The 17,031-nt window shown below is 47.0% G+C and overlaps 1 protein-coding gene across 1 annotated transcript in view; it reads left to right on the forward strand.

The window, feature by feature from the left end:
- The first annotated feature begins 211 nt into the window (after positions 1-211).
- The window catches only part of SCML4 (Scm polycomb group protein like 4), a 41,389-nt gene continuing 24,569 nt past the window's right edge, over positions 212-17,031 (forward strand). Inside the window, exons 1-4 of the mRNA XM_039729421.1 lie at positions 212-382; positions 8,350-8,479; positions 11,005-11,205; positions 14,360-14,557. Coding sequence (XP_039585355.1) covers positions 227-382; positions 8,350-8,479; positions 11,005-11,205; positions 14,360-14,557 — 685 coding nt within the window. The 5' untranslated portion in view covers positions 212-226. The remainder of the gene's footprint in view (positions 383-8,349; positions 8,480-11,004; positions 11,206-14,359; positions 14,558-17,031) is intronic.

Consider the following 17,031-nt stretch of genomic DNA (forward strand, 5'->3'; position numbering starts at 1 on the left):
CTTGCTGCTTTGTGAGCAATGGTAAGAGGAAAAATGACAGCATTGAGAAAACTGCCTTGGGATAAAAAAAAACCAAAACAAAAAACCCCAAAACAATAACAAAAAAAACTCCCAAAACAGAAACAACCTAAAATGAAAACTAATTTTTTTTTTTTTCAAATTTTCTGTCTTCTTAGGGCAGATGAGCCACCCACCGTGCCTGGACCCCAGCCTGGCTGCTGGGGAGATGCAGTCCCCCAGGATGGCAGGGAAGAAGCGAGGGCGGCCCCCTCTCCAGCCAGCACCCATCAAAATGGCTGTTCACAACCTCTTCTCAGCACCACCAGGTGCTCTGCCAGCCATGAAGATCCCAAAGAAGAGAGGGAGAAAACCTGGGCACAAGGTAGATGCATGGCTTTCACATTCCTTCTCCACCTCCTGTTGGTCTTCATACATTTTCTTCTGGAATTTCAGCTGAAATGCAGGAACAGAGGAAAAGTTGTGCAAGTCTGGGGCAGAGCAATGCAAAGAAAAAAGAGAAAAAAAAACAAAAGAGAAGATGGTTTCTCTTCTATGTGAGCTGGTGGAAAAAAACACAGAATTGTAGAGTATTCTAAGTTGAAGGGGACCCATCAGGAACATTCAGTCCAACTCCTGGTCCTGCACAGGACACGCCAAGAACCACATTATGTATATTTTCCCATGGGTTAAAGTTATTTTAATTTGGTCCGTTTGAAAATGTTTTCCACAGTGTTGTGTGGGATGGCTGCACACCTTCAGGGAAGGGTTTCTCATTTGTCACTTTCCTTTCTCTCACTAACAGTGATTAGAAATTGAACAAACTGAAAAGAGAAGGAAAGGAACACAGGAGAGTGGAAATAAAGGGAGGGGGGGAAAAAAGCTACTTTCCAAAGGAAAAAAGAAAAGAGGGGCATTTGAGAAAAATAATGGTATTTTACTTTATTTGTCTGCTCACTGCCCAGCTCTCTGTGGAACCTTGGGGCAAAGGCAGAACTAAAGAAAGCCAGGATCCCTTAGTGCCTTAAGCCCTTGTGATGCTGCTGCTGGGCTGGGTCTCTCCCACCACACCACCTGCAGTGGGCTCAGCACTGCAGTGGGAGTAGTGCCACTGTGATGCCCCACACCAGGCAAAAATGGCACTGTGATGCTGAGGGAAGGAGAATTTGTTCTGGGGAGTGAAACTGGGCCACAGCTCAGTAAGGGGTCTTGTGTTCATCAAGTTGCTCTGTTAATGTCTCTGTCCCCAGCCAGCTGGGGCAGTGTGCATGCTTGCTATGTCTGTTCCTTGTTTTCAGTGGGCACTGGTACAGACATGCAGACTGTTACACAAGGAGGGCACTTTGCTGACTGTTGGAAAATCACAGCTGCTTGAGCTTGTGGTTTCAAGACAGAAAAGTGAATAAAACAATCTTCCCTGGAGAAGGTCTTGTCCGGGGTGTTGCCTGGCTCTTCCAGGGCTCTCTCCTGGTTCATAGGAGGAAGAAACATCCCGTGCATGGTGCTGCTGGCTGAGCTCTGGACACAGGGACCAGCTGTTTGATTGCTGTCATCCTCGGATTTGAGCTTAATCTAGAGCAGGCTACCCTCATCTTTACCTTTCCCTCCTTTTCACCTCCTGCCAGACCTTCTTCCTCCTATCCCCTAACCTCTGTCTAAAAGTAGTCCACAATAGAGCTCCAAGCTAAGACTGGGGCAAATATTCAAGTGTTTTGTAAAATGTGGGACATAGAAATACTTTTTATTTTTTCATTTCCATATCAGGATAAAACTCCAGGATGGAAACATCTGAATTGCTTTACTTGGGGTATTTCTTATTTCAAGTTTATTATTTATTATATTTATTTATTTCAAGTAACTTAGTTGTTATCAGTAAAGCTGGGTGACTTGCAGACTGTTCAGGTCAAAACCACCCAGTGTGGACAATAATAATTTGGAGATGTGCTGAAATGGGGTCTTTGAGGTTTGAGATTGATTTGCCAAATACCACAATGACCTTGTACGCAGGGTTTTTCAGACCCTGTCCCTGCTTGTCTTGGTGCCCCTCACTTCTTGCTCATGCATTTACATTTGATTTGGAATTTGACCAAAAAAAAAAAAAAAAAAGAAAAAGAAAAAAAAGAAAAAAACTGGGGAATATGTTCTGTTTTATCCCAAATGTACCCATCCACCTGGAAAAAACTCTATCACCAATTGCCACACATATATAAATGGGAGAAGTGGTAGACCTAAATTCCTGGAAATGCTGCAGTAACACAGTGCTTTGGATCTATGTGGCCAAGCATTTGCTTGCTGTATCCCCCACTTCTTCCAAAGGGACACCTTATCCCTGGCTGGGTACCACGCTCTCCTCCTCTTTGTCCCCAGGCACTTAGGGAGGAGGGAACAGCATCCCTCCTTCGGCAGTGGATCTGAGATGAGGCTCTTTCTTGGTGAGCATGGCACATAAAAAGGCATCCTTTTGTAACCAATGGCTCAGGTGGATGGGGCTGACACTCCTGAGCTGCAGCACCCACGGCTCCTGGCCTGGCTGATTTGTGCTGTAGGACTCATACACCAAAGCAATGTTTTCCGTGTATTCCCATGTATGCTGTGTGCTCAGCTGAAGTGAGCCCCTCTCCACCCAAAGCACTTCCCCAGTGTGAGTCAAAAATTACATTTTTTGATGGGGAGCTCTAGCTTGATTTAATTAGCTCGATAATTGTGTGAGTTTCAGATACCACAAGACTTGAATGCATTTTAAAAAATGACTCCCTGCCCAAATGGCAGACGACCAAATTCTTTATAGCAGCCAGCGAGCTGAATTGTTACAGAACAGATGGAAAAATACTTCTGAATTTTTAAGAAACTAGGAATTTACAGCCTAGATTTAAATTTATTTTGACCAAGATGTGAATAACAGACATTTTCAATCACATGCTCTTTATAGACAGGTGACCCATTGCCTGTTTTCATTGATATTAAAGGAAATATCTGTGTCTTCCTGAAATGACATTTCATCACACTTCATCACCAAGAAAAGTCCTTTCCTTGCTATCCTGTTTATTTTTTCACAGCTTTGGCTGTAAAATTTCATCGGCTGTTTTTCCAAAAACTGTTTTCTACCTTATGTGGAGCTATTTGCCATAAAATGTTACATATCCCCAAAATACAATATTCTTTCTGATTGTCTAAATCTCTGGGAAAAAGCCTGTTCTGGCAGCCAGGGGGGAAGGTTGCGTGGATGGATGGGTTTTATTTCTCTGGCTGTGAGTGAGGGCAGCCCTGAAGAGCTGCCTAGAAAGGCTGTAAGAGGGAAGGGGCTGGAGCAGCCTGCAGGGGTTTGCCCTGTTAGAGGACATCGGAGGGACACGCGCATGGGGCAGCACCGCGGCACAGACCATCACGTCCCTCCCAGAGGGAAACAAAGCCACGGCACCCTTTGGGCAGCTCGAAGGCAGTTTGTCCCTCTGTGCAACCAGTGCAGCTCCCACCTGGGGAGGTGGCCCCAGCGCAGATCAGCCGGGTGGGGTGGGCAGTGAGAGTCGCACGTGTGGAGTGACAGTTCCATTACGGGGCACAGGCTACCCTGCTGCCCTGGAAGTCAGTGCTAATGATGACAAATAAGCAGTCAGGATTTGGACACATTGGGAATGAGATTGCACAGACAACCTTAAGGTGTCCTGTTTATTCACCTGTCCTACGGATTTCAAGGTTGTATACCCTCCTGTCAAGGTTACCTGCCTCATTCCCTGTGAAACGCTGATGGGATGAAGGAGGCTGTGTGCAGACTCGCACCATTTGCTGTGCAGAAGAAAGTTATTGCACAACACAAGAAAAAAGGTGGGAAAGACCTTGGGCTGTGTTTGCCTTTGCCAGCTGACCTCCCCTCTTACCCTCAGTGACTGGGCTTGTGTTATGCTGAGTCTCCTCACTCACAGCCAAATGCACAGAGCCACGGACCCCAACACATGTGCTCAGAAGCTCTGTGCTTCCCTGGTGTATGTTTAATGGCAACTTTCTGTCCAGCCATCAGAAGTCCACGTGGCAGGACCAGGCTGGCTCAGACACTCACCTTTACTGCACATTTGCAGGGGCTGGAGATGGTTCTCTCTCCAGCAGCAAAAGCTCTCATTGCCTGGAGGTGCCTCTGCCTCTGCCTCTGTCTGGAAGGACAAAGGTCCATGGGGATGGGGTGAATCCCAGCCTTTTCTAGCAACTGTTTTTTCAGGACAAGGGACAGCTGGTACAGGGGAACAAGGAGGGACAAAAACGAGAACTTGCATCTAAGCGGTTTAAGAAAACTGCAGGGAAAGATTGTATTGTGGTTCATCGTGTTACTTTCCCATGTATTTTATTATACAAGCTGGCAGAGATCTTCAGAAAGAAAAAAAGTTGCCTGGCAAATGTTCTTCACCCTCTTTCATTTTTTTGGTGGGGGATGACATAAATACCAGTTAGATGAATCCTGGCTTCTCTGAGGAGGTGTGCAGATTGTAAGAAAAGCTCCAGGACTCAGCAGAGTCCTCCCCATCCCCAGCCATCACATACTCAAACAAACTTGTAGCCAGCATCAATAGTACAAAAGCTCACTCTCTCTGCATCTCATGCACGGTGACTTTGGCAAAGCAGACACACTTATTTCCTACCCAAAATCCCTGATCAGCTTTCTCTGATCTCAATTCCTTGGTAGAAAGTCCATAAGAGTGGGAGGGTGGTAGTACATCTTGTTTTAAAGCAACCACTTTTACATCTCATGCTGTGCATATTAAAACTCATGATATTTGATAGTCAAAAGTTGATTCCAATGCCTTACCACAAGGATTTCCTAATGTGCTCTGACAGATTTCCTCTGTCTCTTTTTCTCTTTCTCTTTCTCTCTTCTTCACTGCTTTTTTTGACTCTCACACATATGTGCTTTCTACTGGCAAGCTCTCAGTCAGTCAGCTGGTTGGTTGGGTTGGCTTTTCGATAGAGAAGACTCAGTCCAAGGAAAAACATCTTTAAATGGAATACTTTGAGATTTACCCTTCATTATATTCAGAGACTACTCAGAGTTTCAGTGGCCAGGAGGTAGCTAAACTGTTTTTTGCTGTCTCTTGCACTAATCAGGCATTGTTTAATTTTCATCTAACGAAGGCCAGTTCTCTACTACCCCTAAAAAAATGACATTTCCCTGTACCCAGAGGCCGTAGAGCACATTTTGTTGCAATTAAATATTACTAGAACCTGTCCAGAGAAGGACCACAAAGCCAGTGAAGGTCTGGAGCATCAGTCTTATGGGGTTGTTTAGCCAGGAGAAAAGGAGGTTTGGGGAGACCTTTTCAATCTCTACAGCCGCCTTACAGAAGGGTGTAGCCAGGTGAGGCTGGTCTCTTCTCCCAGACAGCCAGCAAAAGGGAAAAGGGAAATTACCTCAAATTATGCTAGGGGAGGTTTAGATGGTATGTTTGGAAAAAATTCTTCACTAAAAGGGTGTTCAAGCACTGGAACAAAGGAAATGGTGGAATCACTGTCCCTGGAAGTGTTCAAAAGACATGTAGGTGTTTAGGGACATGGTATAGTAGTGGTCCTGACAATGTTAGGAAATGATTTGACTCGATGATCTTAGCAGTCTGTTCCAACCTAAATGATTTTGTGATTCTATATCTGCACATTTCTCTATAAATACATCTATCTTATATAATAAATATAGAGTGTGTACAAATGCACATATATATTCTTTGTATATATGCATGTGTATATATATATATGTGATCAAAAACAAGCACGGAGGCCTAACATAGGAGCTATACAGTGGGTTTCACTTTGCCAGCCCACTTTGCCATAGAAAAGTGAATAATTTACATATTGCTATAGAATGTAATAAATCATGCTGCTTCTCACCTTCTTACATGGAATAACTCCCAAACTGGATGGAGACCTTGATTTTTGAAACTCTGTTCTCTTCCCATTCAGTAAAGCTTACAATACTTTCTTTCACAGCATCCTTCTGGACAAAATGTCAGGCATGCAGCTGGATAAACACATCAAGCCATGGGTTGAGCAACTGGCTCACCAGTCAGGGATGAAGGGTTATAGGGAATGGGGTGACATCGGACTGGTGACCTGTCACTGATGGGTCTCCCACAGGGCTCCATCCTCAGCCCTATGTTCTTCAACATCTTCATAAATTACTTGGATGCAGGACTGGAAGGGACATTAAGCAAAGTCACAGATTTGTGACTGGGAGAAGCTGTTGATTTCTTTGAGGGCAAGGAGGCCCAGAAGAGAGACCTTGACAAATCAGAGGACTGGGCAATCACCAACCACACGAATTTCAGTGAGGGAAAGTGCTGGATTCTGCCCCTGGCATGGATACATGGACAGACTGGGCAATGAGATGCTGGAAAGCAGTGCTGTGGAAAGGGACCTGGGGGTCCTGGTCGATGGCAAGTGGAACATGAGTCAGCAGTGCCCTGGCAGCCAGGAGGGCCAGTGGTGTCCTGGGGGGCACCAGGCTCAGCGTTGCCAGCTGGGCAAGGGAGGGGATTGTCCTGCTCTGCTCTGCTCTGCTCTGGGGTGGCCTCACCTTGAGTGCTGGGGGCAGTTCTGGGTGCCACAATATAGAAAGATATTAAAGTATTGGAGAACATCTAAAGAAGGACAACAAAGATAGTGAAGGGCCTTGAGGTGAAGCCGTATAAGGAGTAGCTGAAGTCACTTGGTCTGGTCAGCCTGGAGGAGACTGAGGGGAGACCCCATTGCAGTTACAGCTTCCTCATAAGGGGCAAAGGAGGGGCACACACTGATCTCTTCCGTCTGGTGAGAAGCACAGGACCTGAGGGAATGGCATAAAGTTGTATCAAGGAAGATTTAGGTTGGATATTAGGAAAAGGTTCCTCACCCAGAGGGTGGTTGGGCACTGGAACAGGCTCCCTAGGGAAGTGAGCACCAATCCTGACAGAGCTCAGAAGTGTTTGGACAATGCTCTCAGGCACAGGGTGTGACTCTTGGGGATGGTCCTGTGCAGAGCTTTGATGATTCTTTGTGGGTCCCTTCCAACTCAGCATAGTCAGAGATTCTGTGAAAACAAACTGACAGCACTTTGTGGCTGGTCATTCTTGATCCCAGTCTGAAGGCAAGGCAACTCTACAAAAACAGGACAACACGGGCAAGTGAGAAATGGCACTAACCAGGGGCCAGGTCAGGGTCCCCCACTCTGCAACTGCCATATGGCAGGAGAACAAATCCACAGCTTGTCTCAGATGCACTTATTTAATATTTTTCTCTCTTTCAGACTGAAAGCAAAAGAGGGAGGTAAAAACTCACTTAGATGTCCCAAGTCCTACATACTCCCCTTTCCTTTCCCCAGCTTTCTAGTTTTATCATTATGATGAAACAATGACAATGATTTTAGACATTTGTAATTCATAGTCATGGACAACAAAATCTTAATCCAAAACAACTTCTACTCACCATCAGGGATTGTTCAAGGTTTGGTTTGGAGGCAGTAGTCTGACTACATTTTTACCTAAAATACACTTTGTACATTGTCCATTGAAAAACAACAAAAGGAAATAAATACCTGTCAGAAGAACATTTTGGTGTAGGACATGTAAATATATAAACTAGCAAGCTGTGTGCTTGGCTCTCTGTTTTCCCCTACCTCCCTTCTTAGCAAAAGGAAAAGCAAGAGTGGCACCCTTAGGTCACATCCATCACATCAATCCTTTTTAAATATGAGGACCTGGTCATCATTTGACTGGTGAGATGTTGCCAGGTACCGGCAGCATAAAGACATGGTGATATTGCAGTGTAAATTCACATCACGCTTCTCTTCTCCAAGCTGGACTGCAGGTAGCAAATATCCTGGGTGCAACAGTGCAGCAGTTTGTATTTCCTAGCTGGTAATAACACAATCTGGACCACAGTGTGAGCTTATTTACATGGGTGTCAGCCCAGAGTAGCCTCTTGGTGCCAGTGGATTTATGCAAGATTTACAGCCCCGCAACCAAGAGCAGAATTTGGCCCTAAATTATGATGCAGTTAAAGACCCCATGTTTCTGCATTGTGGAGCATTGTTTACACCCACATGAAATGGCTCGTAAAATGCCATTGCACTGATTTGTTGGAGTGTTAGGCTCAATTTGCTCAGGTGTAAATAACTACCCGGTGGGTGGCATAATATTTGCATCCTGTAGCTTAAGGCGTTGCTGTCTGCAGCAAATCAGTCAGGCTTCAGGCTCCAGTATCCTCCTGGGAGCAGGATGGATCTTCTGGCCTGCAGAAAGTGATGCAATAGCAGATTGCTAATGAGTGGGAGTTCATGGGGCATGACATACGTAGGATAAAATTGGACTATCTTGTGTATACTTTCATTATTTTCTGCAGCTGAAGTCTCGTGTCCTGATGACTCCTTTGGCAATCTCTCCTCCGAGAAGCACGCCAGAGCCGGACATTAGCTCAATCCCCCAGGATGCAGCTACGGTACCCAACTCGGACACCCCACAGGCTCTCACAGGTACTCAGCCTCAAGTGCTCCTCGACCAAGGGGTGAGCAGGAGCCACGGGCTGAGAGCCAGATGTCACAGCCAGATGCTGGGCTTTCCAGAACGGGGGGAGCTCATGAAAATGGGGTGTTTGCAGATTAGTCTAGCGACCAGTGACAATGAGCAGAGTTATCCTGCAAGATTGTATTTTGACTGTCATGCATCGAGTTTAATGGAGATGTCAGTCCCATTCCTCTTGAAATGTGAACATCAGAACCCCATGAATGCTCCATTTTATCCCTAACACTTTCACCCCATCCAATATGTTGCAGTGACCAGCCTAAATCCCTGTGTGAACATGAAACATCTGTTACAGCTGTGGGGAGAAGAACGGAGGAGCTGTGGTCTGACTGTAGGCAGGGCTACCAGCACAAAAACCCCAATGCCTTATCACAGCAGCAGGCATGGTCATTTCCAAATGTAGTCAGAAAACACAGCCTTACTCCTTCTTTTTGTTTATATTACCAGAAGTAACATAGGTCAAGGCTTTTAAACTGATGTAAATGAGAAGAAAATCAACAAGACAGCTGATTTACCCTGAGATTTCAGCAGAGAAATGGATTAGATAACATTAGAATCTAAACACAACACATAAATCCCATTATTTCTTAGCTGGGATGCACAGAGGAGAAGTTTTCCATCTGCTCTGGTGGCAGAGTGATACTAAACCCAGCAACAATGACAATAATATATTTTATTCTCATTTATCCCTTCACATGCAAAGTCTGCAAAGCACTTGGCAAACAGCAGCTGAGTGGCTGGAAGTGCCCTGAGAGGTTGTGCCCAGGGCTGCTTTTGGAGCGGGACAGGGAGGCACAGCCCACCAGCCCTGCCAGACCACCAGGGTGGCTGCAAAGGCAGGGGCTCAGTGGGTCATTTCAGGCAGTGCCCCACACCTCTGCCTGCCCATCCTCATGCCACTGGCACCTTTCCTCCCAGCACCCTCCCAACAGAGCGTGCAGGTTCCCACCAGAGCGGGGCTGGCAGGAGGTGAAGGGAAGCTCAAGCCAGCTTTCACCTCCCTCTCTGCTTCAGAAGGACTGCAGGGACCCTGGCTCCACAGTGGGGGACTCAGCACATTGCCTGCAAGCTGCAGAGTCCCTCCCACAGCTGAGCCCTGACAAAACCCGTGGATTGTCACGCAGAAGCCGCATTTTGCAGATTTGTCAAGGTGTGGCACTCTGGGAAAGCTGCACTCTGACATCCCCTTGCAATTCCTGCATGCCACTGCTGTGTTTTCAGTGCACTATCCCTTTGTTTGTTTGGCACTTGGAAGGTGTGAAGCAGTATAATGATAAGTATGATTGCTATTATCCTCCTGTTTATCCTGGATGTACTGCTTGAGCCCCTTCTGCTGGTCCCTGCAAGATGGGGGAGCAGAGTGCACTGTGACAGTTGCACTAGATTTTCATTATGGTGATGCAAACTGTAAATTATTTCCAACTTTACACAGCTGTCATCATGTCCTCCACTCTGCTTGATGGGGTTTTTTTGTCACATATCTGATTTCTGTCAGAAGATAATGTTATATTGTTTGAGAGATGACAGCTCGAGCACACTCAGCCAGCTATTATAATATGTCTCACTTTAGCCTGACTTTAGGCTGTGTTTTAGTCGCCCTTAGTTACCCAGTGCTATCCCTGCTTCCCCCGAGATGCAGTTAGCCTCAGCCAAGCTTAAAATAAGTTCATGGTTGTGAGGAGAACACTCACTTTTTTGGCTATTGCTGGCAGGCCTGATGGCATGTAGAGAAACTGCCTTTGCAGCTGATGAGAGGAGGCATGCAGGGCTTGGTTGTGGAGAGGCTGGGGCAGACTCCCCCAGGGACCCCTGAGCAGCACAGTCACGTTGTTGCAGTCCCAAAATGTACCACTGCATGCCATGTATAGTTTCCCTCAACTTGATGCAGTTTGTAGAGTTGGACATGGAGGGTTGGGAAACTCCCAAAGACCAGATTTCTGCCATGGCACTGTGCAGCATAACCCTCCAGAAATTACAGCTGCGTTTGAAGAAGCAAGGCTCCAAAGTCTTTCCAAAAGTCATCTCAGAGCAGTGCTTCTCACAGCAGCTCTCAGTGAACCACTCTAAAAACAGAGGGAAAAAAATAAACAATCTGAAAGCACACATCAGGCTGGCATTCCCTCCTTGCTGTGAAGTCACTGCTGGTACCACCATTCTGCACTCCCAGCACATTTTCCTGGTCACAAGTTGCATGGACAAAGTGAACTCAAGACAGCAGACCCCAGGCACATATAGGAGCTTTTTTAGATGTGTGTAGCTTACCCTAGCCTGTGACACTGAGCTAGATCTAAACTCAGCTTGCTTTGCTCTGGCAATGGGTCATTAGCACAAGGAAGTGTGGCTCTGCCATCACAAGTGGCAACAATTCACCAGTTCAGTGAAGGAAGAACTTGAATGAAAATGTAGAATGCTAGCATTTCCCACGATGCTCCCAGGACTGTTTTGTAATAACCTTTTTGGGATTTAATGTCTACAGTCTGCATTTATGTCAACAAGCAAGCAAACCTGGGGCCGTACCTGGACAGAAAGAAGGTGCAGCAGCTGCCGGAGCACTTTGGCCCCGAGCGGCCGGCGGTGGCCCTGCAGCAAGCAGTGCAAGCCTGCATCGACTGTGCCCTCCAGCCAAAGGTGGTCTTCTCCCTCATCAGGCAGGGCTACGGAGGAGAGATGGTGTCAGGTAAGAGGTTTGTGGACAGCAGGGAAGTGCTTGAAGGCTTAATATCTTCCCTAATACTAATTGGCCTGGATGTCCCGTTCCCATCAGTGGGATGGTAACCAGCTTTGGATATCAGCTATGCCTTTGTAAAATGAGCTGCTGCAGGAATCCCCTTGGAGTGAGATGAAAGAATGTTGGTAAGGGGCATTGCACTGGTGATTCAGGCGAGGAATGTGCACTCCAGAGTCTGCCTCTTGCCACTCCTTGGAGCAGTGCTGAGGCCAGGGCTGAGAGCTGTTTGCATGCAGCTGGTCAAGCACGGGCAGCAACGCCAGCCCGCTTCATGACACACATTGCCACACAAGTACACATGCATGCGTCGTGTGATGAGGGTGGCAGAACTCTGGAACAGGTTGCCCAGAGATGTGATGGATGCCTCAAACTCAGATATATACAAGGTCAGGTTGGGTGGGTATAGGAGCAACCTGAGCTAGCTGAAGGTGTCCTTGGACTAAGTGACCTGTAAAGGTCCCTTCCAGCCAAAATCTTTCTATAACTCGATGATTCTGTGTGTCACAAAAGGACAACTTTAATGGAGTTTAGCTGTTGGTGTGTCCCCTGTAGTTCATGGGCCAAACCTGCTCTCTGCTGCAGGAATTGCAAAAGTCCCACGGCAATTTCCCGTGCAGCAGGACTGCACACAGTCTGCATAAATATATCAGAGGGAATCAAAGACCAAGGGGAGCTTCCTAGCAGCTCCCTCATCTTCCCACTTCTTGCTGTGTCTTGATGAACCTCCCACGTCCCACAATGAATCCCCTGACTGGTTCTCAGTGTGAATGTGAACTTTTCTTCTATCACAGCAAGAGTTTTGTGTCACAACATTTTTTTGACATATGGGGATGCAGTGGGAATGAAACAATGATGGGAATATGGGAACAGCACTCTCCAATGAGCTGCTGCAGATGAGTCAGGCACAAACACAAAGCCAAGGATTGCAAGTCCAATCAGTTTTGCAGGGACTGCAGATGCTCAGCTGTGCCACTGGGACCTTCTTGTGTGGGAGCCCAAGCTCTGGCCCTCTGTGCAGCATATAAATCTTGCTTCTTCCCTCTCCTCAAGTTCTCTGTAATCACAGGTGTGCCTTCCCTAAGGGACACCAAAAATACTCTGAGAATGATCCAGACTTGTTCACAGAAACACAAGACTGAATCAATTCAGTGCAAAGTTTCATTTTTGCCTAGTTCTGTGCTGCATATATGATTTTCATTACAATCAGGAGAGTCGTATTATGCACCAAGCCTGCCAAAATCCTTGGTCTCAGCTCCTCTGAGCTGGCTCAGCTTCAGCTTCACCTGAACTAAAAGCACCTGGTCAACATTTCTCCCAATTTCATGGTTCTTCTAGTCATCAAAGAGGGGTGAATGGCCTCCTAGTCACAGTGTGGCTCTGCAATTGCACCTCACTCCCAATGGTGCAGATGAGTTTTGTCAGGGACTTTCCAGTCTTCCCATGGCTTGGCTCACAGATGCTCAGCCAGCTGTGGAGCATGATCCCTCTCAGCAGCTCAGACCAACAGGAAATCTCTGAAGTTATCCCTGAAATTATAAGTCTAATGTTGCAATTTTTTCTTGTTAGTAGTGATGGGAGCTAAACTATAGAATTGGGAAAGAACTTTCCAGGTGGAAGACTTCAGGCAGCCATATCATGCTGTCCTCCCTACAAACCTGCTGAAATAAAATGTGTCTTGCTACAACTGATCCTGGTGGGTCTGTTTTGACCCCTCCACCCCTCCCATGGCTGGGACCTTATGCCCTTTTTTTGATTCCTGGCTAGGTATGCCCCCTGACCAGTTTAGGCAGGAATTTTAATTGTCCTGCTCTTACCCATAGATGTATTTCTAAGAGAGCCACCCTCATCCTGCTAGGCTGAAATACATGGTTCCTTTCAGGTGAGGAAGATCACTGCACCAGTGAAAGGAGTGCAGGTTTCTTGCCACAGTCCCACATAGCAGGACGGTGGTGGCTGCAGTGCCACAGGGAAAATTTCTGTTCCCCAAACATCAGTGCAGTCTGCCCGTGCACTTCTGCAAGTGTGAATTCACCCCTCTTCAGCCTGTATGACCAGAATGATGCCCATCCATCCATCTCAGGTTTCTCCAGAACTTTGTATAGGGGCTTTAACACTCCATTTTCTCTCCTGGAAATGTTTTGTTCCACACCTTCTGGAAATATATCTGAGTTTTTCATGACTGTGTCACCTTGCTGTTTTATGGGCATCTGGTAAGCTTGCATTATCATTTCTTGTCCCACCAGGTTGTTTTGAGCCCCTTTAAAGCGTTACAAATTTCTAAACATTTTATATGTTTATTTCCAGATTGTTTTCCACTCATTTTTACTAAATCAAAAGTCAAAATCAGTTGACACTTTCTGTGCAATTTCCCAGGCCTCTTCTCCATTGATGGTGTCTGCCAGATTACAGCATCCACAAAATCTCTTTGTGCAGCACAGACTGCTGCTGGTTTCTCTCTGGGATTTGGGGTCTCCTGCCAGCAGACCCTGTTGCCATTCCTTGACCCACCTCTCGTATGCAACCATTTCCAATTTAATACAAGATTTCTCATACTTTACTGAATTCTGGATGGACCATAGCTGCCAACATTCCCTTGCCTATAAATGCAGTTAACTCAGTAAATAAAGATCAACAATAAAGCTGTTACTTCTCTCTTCAGTACAATCCTGGTGCCTTTCCTTCATTCACAACCATGCCTTTAATTCTTATCTCCCCATTATCTTTTAAAACCATGGGTACTGCTGAAGTCAGCTTACCCTTCACTATTGGTGATCACTGCACATCACATTCTCTCCCCTTCCTTAGACCAGGGTATCATGATTGCCTCATTCTAATCACACAATACAATTTTCAGGTGGATGCATATACTAGAAAACCTTGCACGGCTGGCCATGCTAGTCAGCATCTTTCAGCTCTTGAGGGGGAAGGTGATCTGGGTCACACAAACTCAGCTCCTTAAGCTCCTCCAGTTTGTAGTGTGACTCAGGTAGGGTAATTTTGCAAAATATTTTAAGACATGCAAATACTCGAATAAAATTATTTCCCCTGCTCTCATTCTGCCATGCATCCACAGGCATTGAATTGCTCCTGCTTTGCTTTCCAGTTTCAGCTTCTTTTGAGGGGAAGCAGCATCTCCAGAGCCTGCTGGTCGTGAACAGCATCGGGTACGTCCTGCGCTTCCTGAAGAAGCTGTGTCGCAGCCTGCTGTGTGACAACCTCTTCAGCAACCAGCCGTTCCAGCAGCGCGGCAGCGCCGTGCCGGAGAGCCCGCAGCGCTCTGAAAACGGGCGGGGCGAGGCAGGTAGGCTGCTTCATCACCTGCATCAGGATGTAATCCAGCTGAAGAAATGACTGTCTCCTTTTGGTTCTGTGCTCTGCGTGATAGGGAACTGCAGGCCTCTGTGGGACCCTTCCAGAGGGAGGCAGTGAGCTTTCTTGTGGAATTTTCCCAGTGGCTGCAGAGGAGGTGTTTGGGTGAGAACCACCGTGTTGAGGTGTCCCAGCAGAGAAATTCTGGGCCAGCACATTATGGTAGCACAAATCTAAGGTACATATTATCAGCTGTAGCTCAGACAGCCTGGATCCCAATCTGCCACTTCCACCCGTGAGTATAAACCTAAATTACTGTGTCTGCTGAGTTGTTTGCTTTGCTACTTGCAGGGATGTTTCTCCTGGCTTAAAACCCTCTGGGACCAGCAGGGTCCCTGTCTCAGTGCTTGGGCATGTGGGGCAAAGCCTGGAGGAGCTGTGGCATGAGGCAGATGCATCCAAGGATGGTGGTGGTCCTGAGGGGCACCTGCACCTGAGGGTGCTCCATCCCTGGAAGTGCTCAAGACCAGGTTGGATTGAGGCACTGAGGCTATGTTTAATGCTGCATTGCCAAAATCTCCTTCCCTGCACCCAGGAGCCATCATTTCTCTGCAGCAAGTTCTGAGCTCCCAGATGGATAGAATTGCTGAGCTTCCTTCTCATTCATATTCTGGGACAGTGTGCTGGCCCCACAGCCCCCACAGAGCTGGGACATGCCTGCATCCTCATCCACAATCAGAGGCTGGAGAGCTGCCCTGGAGCTTTACTATGGCATTGCAAAAGCTAGTTTAGAAAAAAGGGAAGATGTAAATTATGGGCATGAGCCTTCATTTCACCTGCAGTCTTTCTCCTGACTTAAATAATTTTTCCTTTTCTTTCATTAACAACACTGTGGGTGTTTGGGGAGGACACTGTCTCTCACACATTCAATTTAATGGCAGATTAAATGGCTGGCAGATGAGAGAAGGATGTTTTAGTGTCCACAATCACGATTTTTGAATCACCTGTTCACCAAGAATACCCTCAGTGAGGCTTTGCACACCAGAATGGGAGAGGGCTGTGCACACAGTGCAGAAATCATCTTTTTGTACAAAGAAATCCAACTGCCACTCTTACACACAGGGGAAGAAAGGCAGGAGCCCAGACTGTAAAGCAGTATTTTTCTTTCCTCTCCACTAGGACATTTGCAGCAAGCTGAATGCTTCTGAGAGGTCAAGGGATTTCTGCAGCACCGAGGAGTGCAGCCCAGGAGGCCTGGCATTTGCGTTTGCATCTGCATTTTAATTTGCATGTACATTTGCATTTACTTTCTCACGGCAGGGCTGTGTGTGAGAGAAGGCAATTCCACGGCCAGAGTTTCTACAGTTGCTCTTACACTCTGAGCATCTCCACCCCCACAAAATTCCAATGGAAATGCCTCTGACAACACCATCCTCACTGGATCTCCCCAGACACTGAAGATGGGCAAAACATTCTTTTTCCCTCAGACTAGACAAGAGATGTGGGTGTAGGCAAAGCTTCTTTTCTGGGTCTCCCGCTGTGGGGTGGGGTTTGTGTGTGCAAACAACAGCCCCCCCAGAAGCAGCATGGGCTGGGCTAGTCAGGTAGGTTTAGATTAGCCACGAGGAAGAAATTCTCTACTGTGAGAGTGGTGAGGGCCTGAATCAGGTGGCCTGGAGAAGCTGTGGCTGCTCCATCCCTGGAAGTGTACAGGGCAGGTTGGATTGAGGCACTGAGGCTATGTTTAATGCTGCATTGCCAAAATCTCCTTCCACTCCACCAGGAGCCAGCATTTCCTGCAGCATGGTCAGCATGGGGGTTCCTGTGCTGCACAGAGCAGAGACAGGGCTTCCCCACAGTGCAGTCACAAGGAGGGCCAGAGATAAGCAGGAGCTCTGCTGCAGACAGGTCTGTGGGGGCACCTGCTGGGATAAAGCTCTCAGGGAAGGAGCAGGGCCATAAAAACACACCACAGGAAGCCACGCAAAGCAGCCACATTTTTCATTGCTCCTGTTCCCCATCTTGTAATCGAGATGTCCTTTCTTTTAAAATCATGTGCTTTTCAGCCCCTTTGCACCAATGAATCTAATCCATGTATTGACTTTGGTGCAGTTACTCTTGATTTACACCATCAGGAGGGAGAGGAGAAGCCTGCATCGTGTCCAGTCATATTAATCCACTTACCCCACACAGGAGTCACCTCTTAACCTTGCCCCAAAGCACATGGCCCTAAGCCATAACTCACCTGTGCTCACAGCAAGCTGCCAGATGCTAATGGCTGTGTACACGCCAGGTGGGATTTGTTGACATATGCATATATCACTTACAACTATGTTTTACATGCCAAGGAAGTACACACTCATCAGGCTGTGCCTAGAGCTGGCCTCTGCAGTGAGCCTTGCTGGCTGTGCAGTGCCCTCCCTGCACCTGAGCCCCACGCTCTGCCAGCCTTGCCAAGGCCCCTCA

This window comes from Passer montanus, unplaced genomic scaffold (genome assembly GCF_014805655.1).
Source record: "Passer montanus isolate IOZ18808 unplaced genomic scaffold, ASM1480565v1 scaffold11, whole genome shotgun sequence".
Classification (NCBI taxonomy): Eukaryota; Metazoa; Chordata; class Aves; order Passeriformes; family Passeridae; genus Passer; species Passer montanus.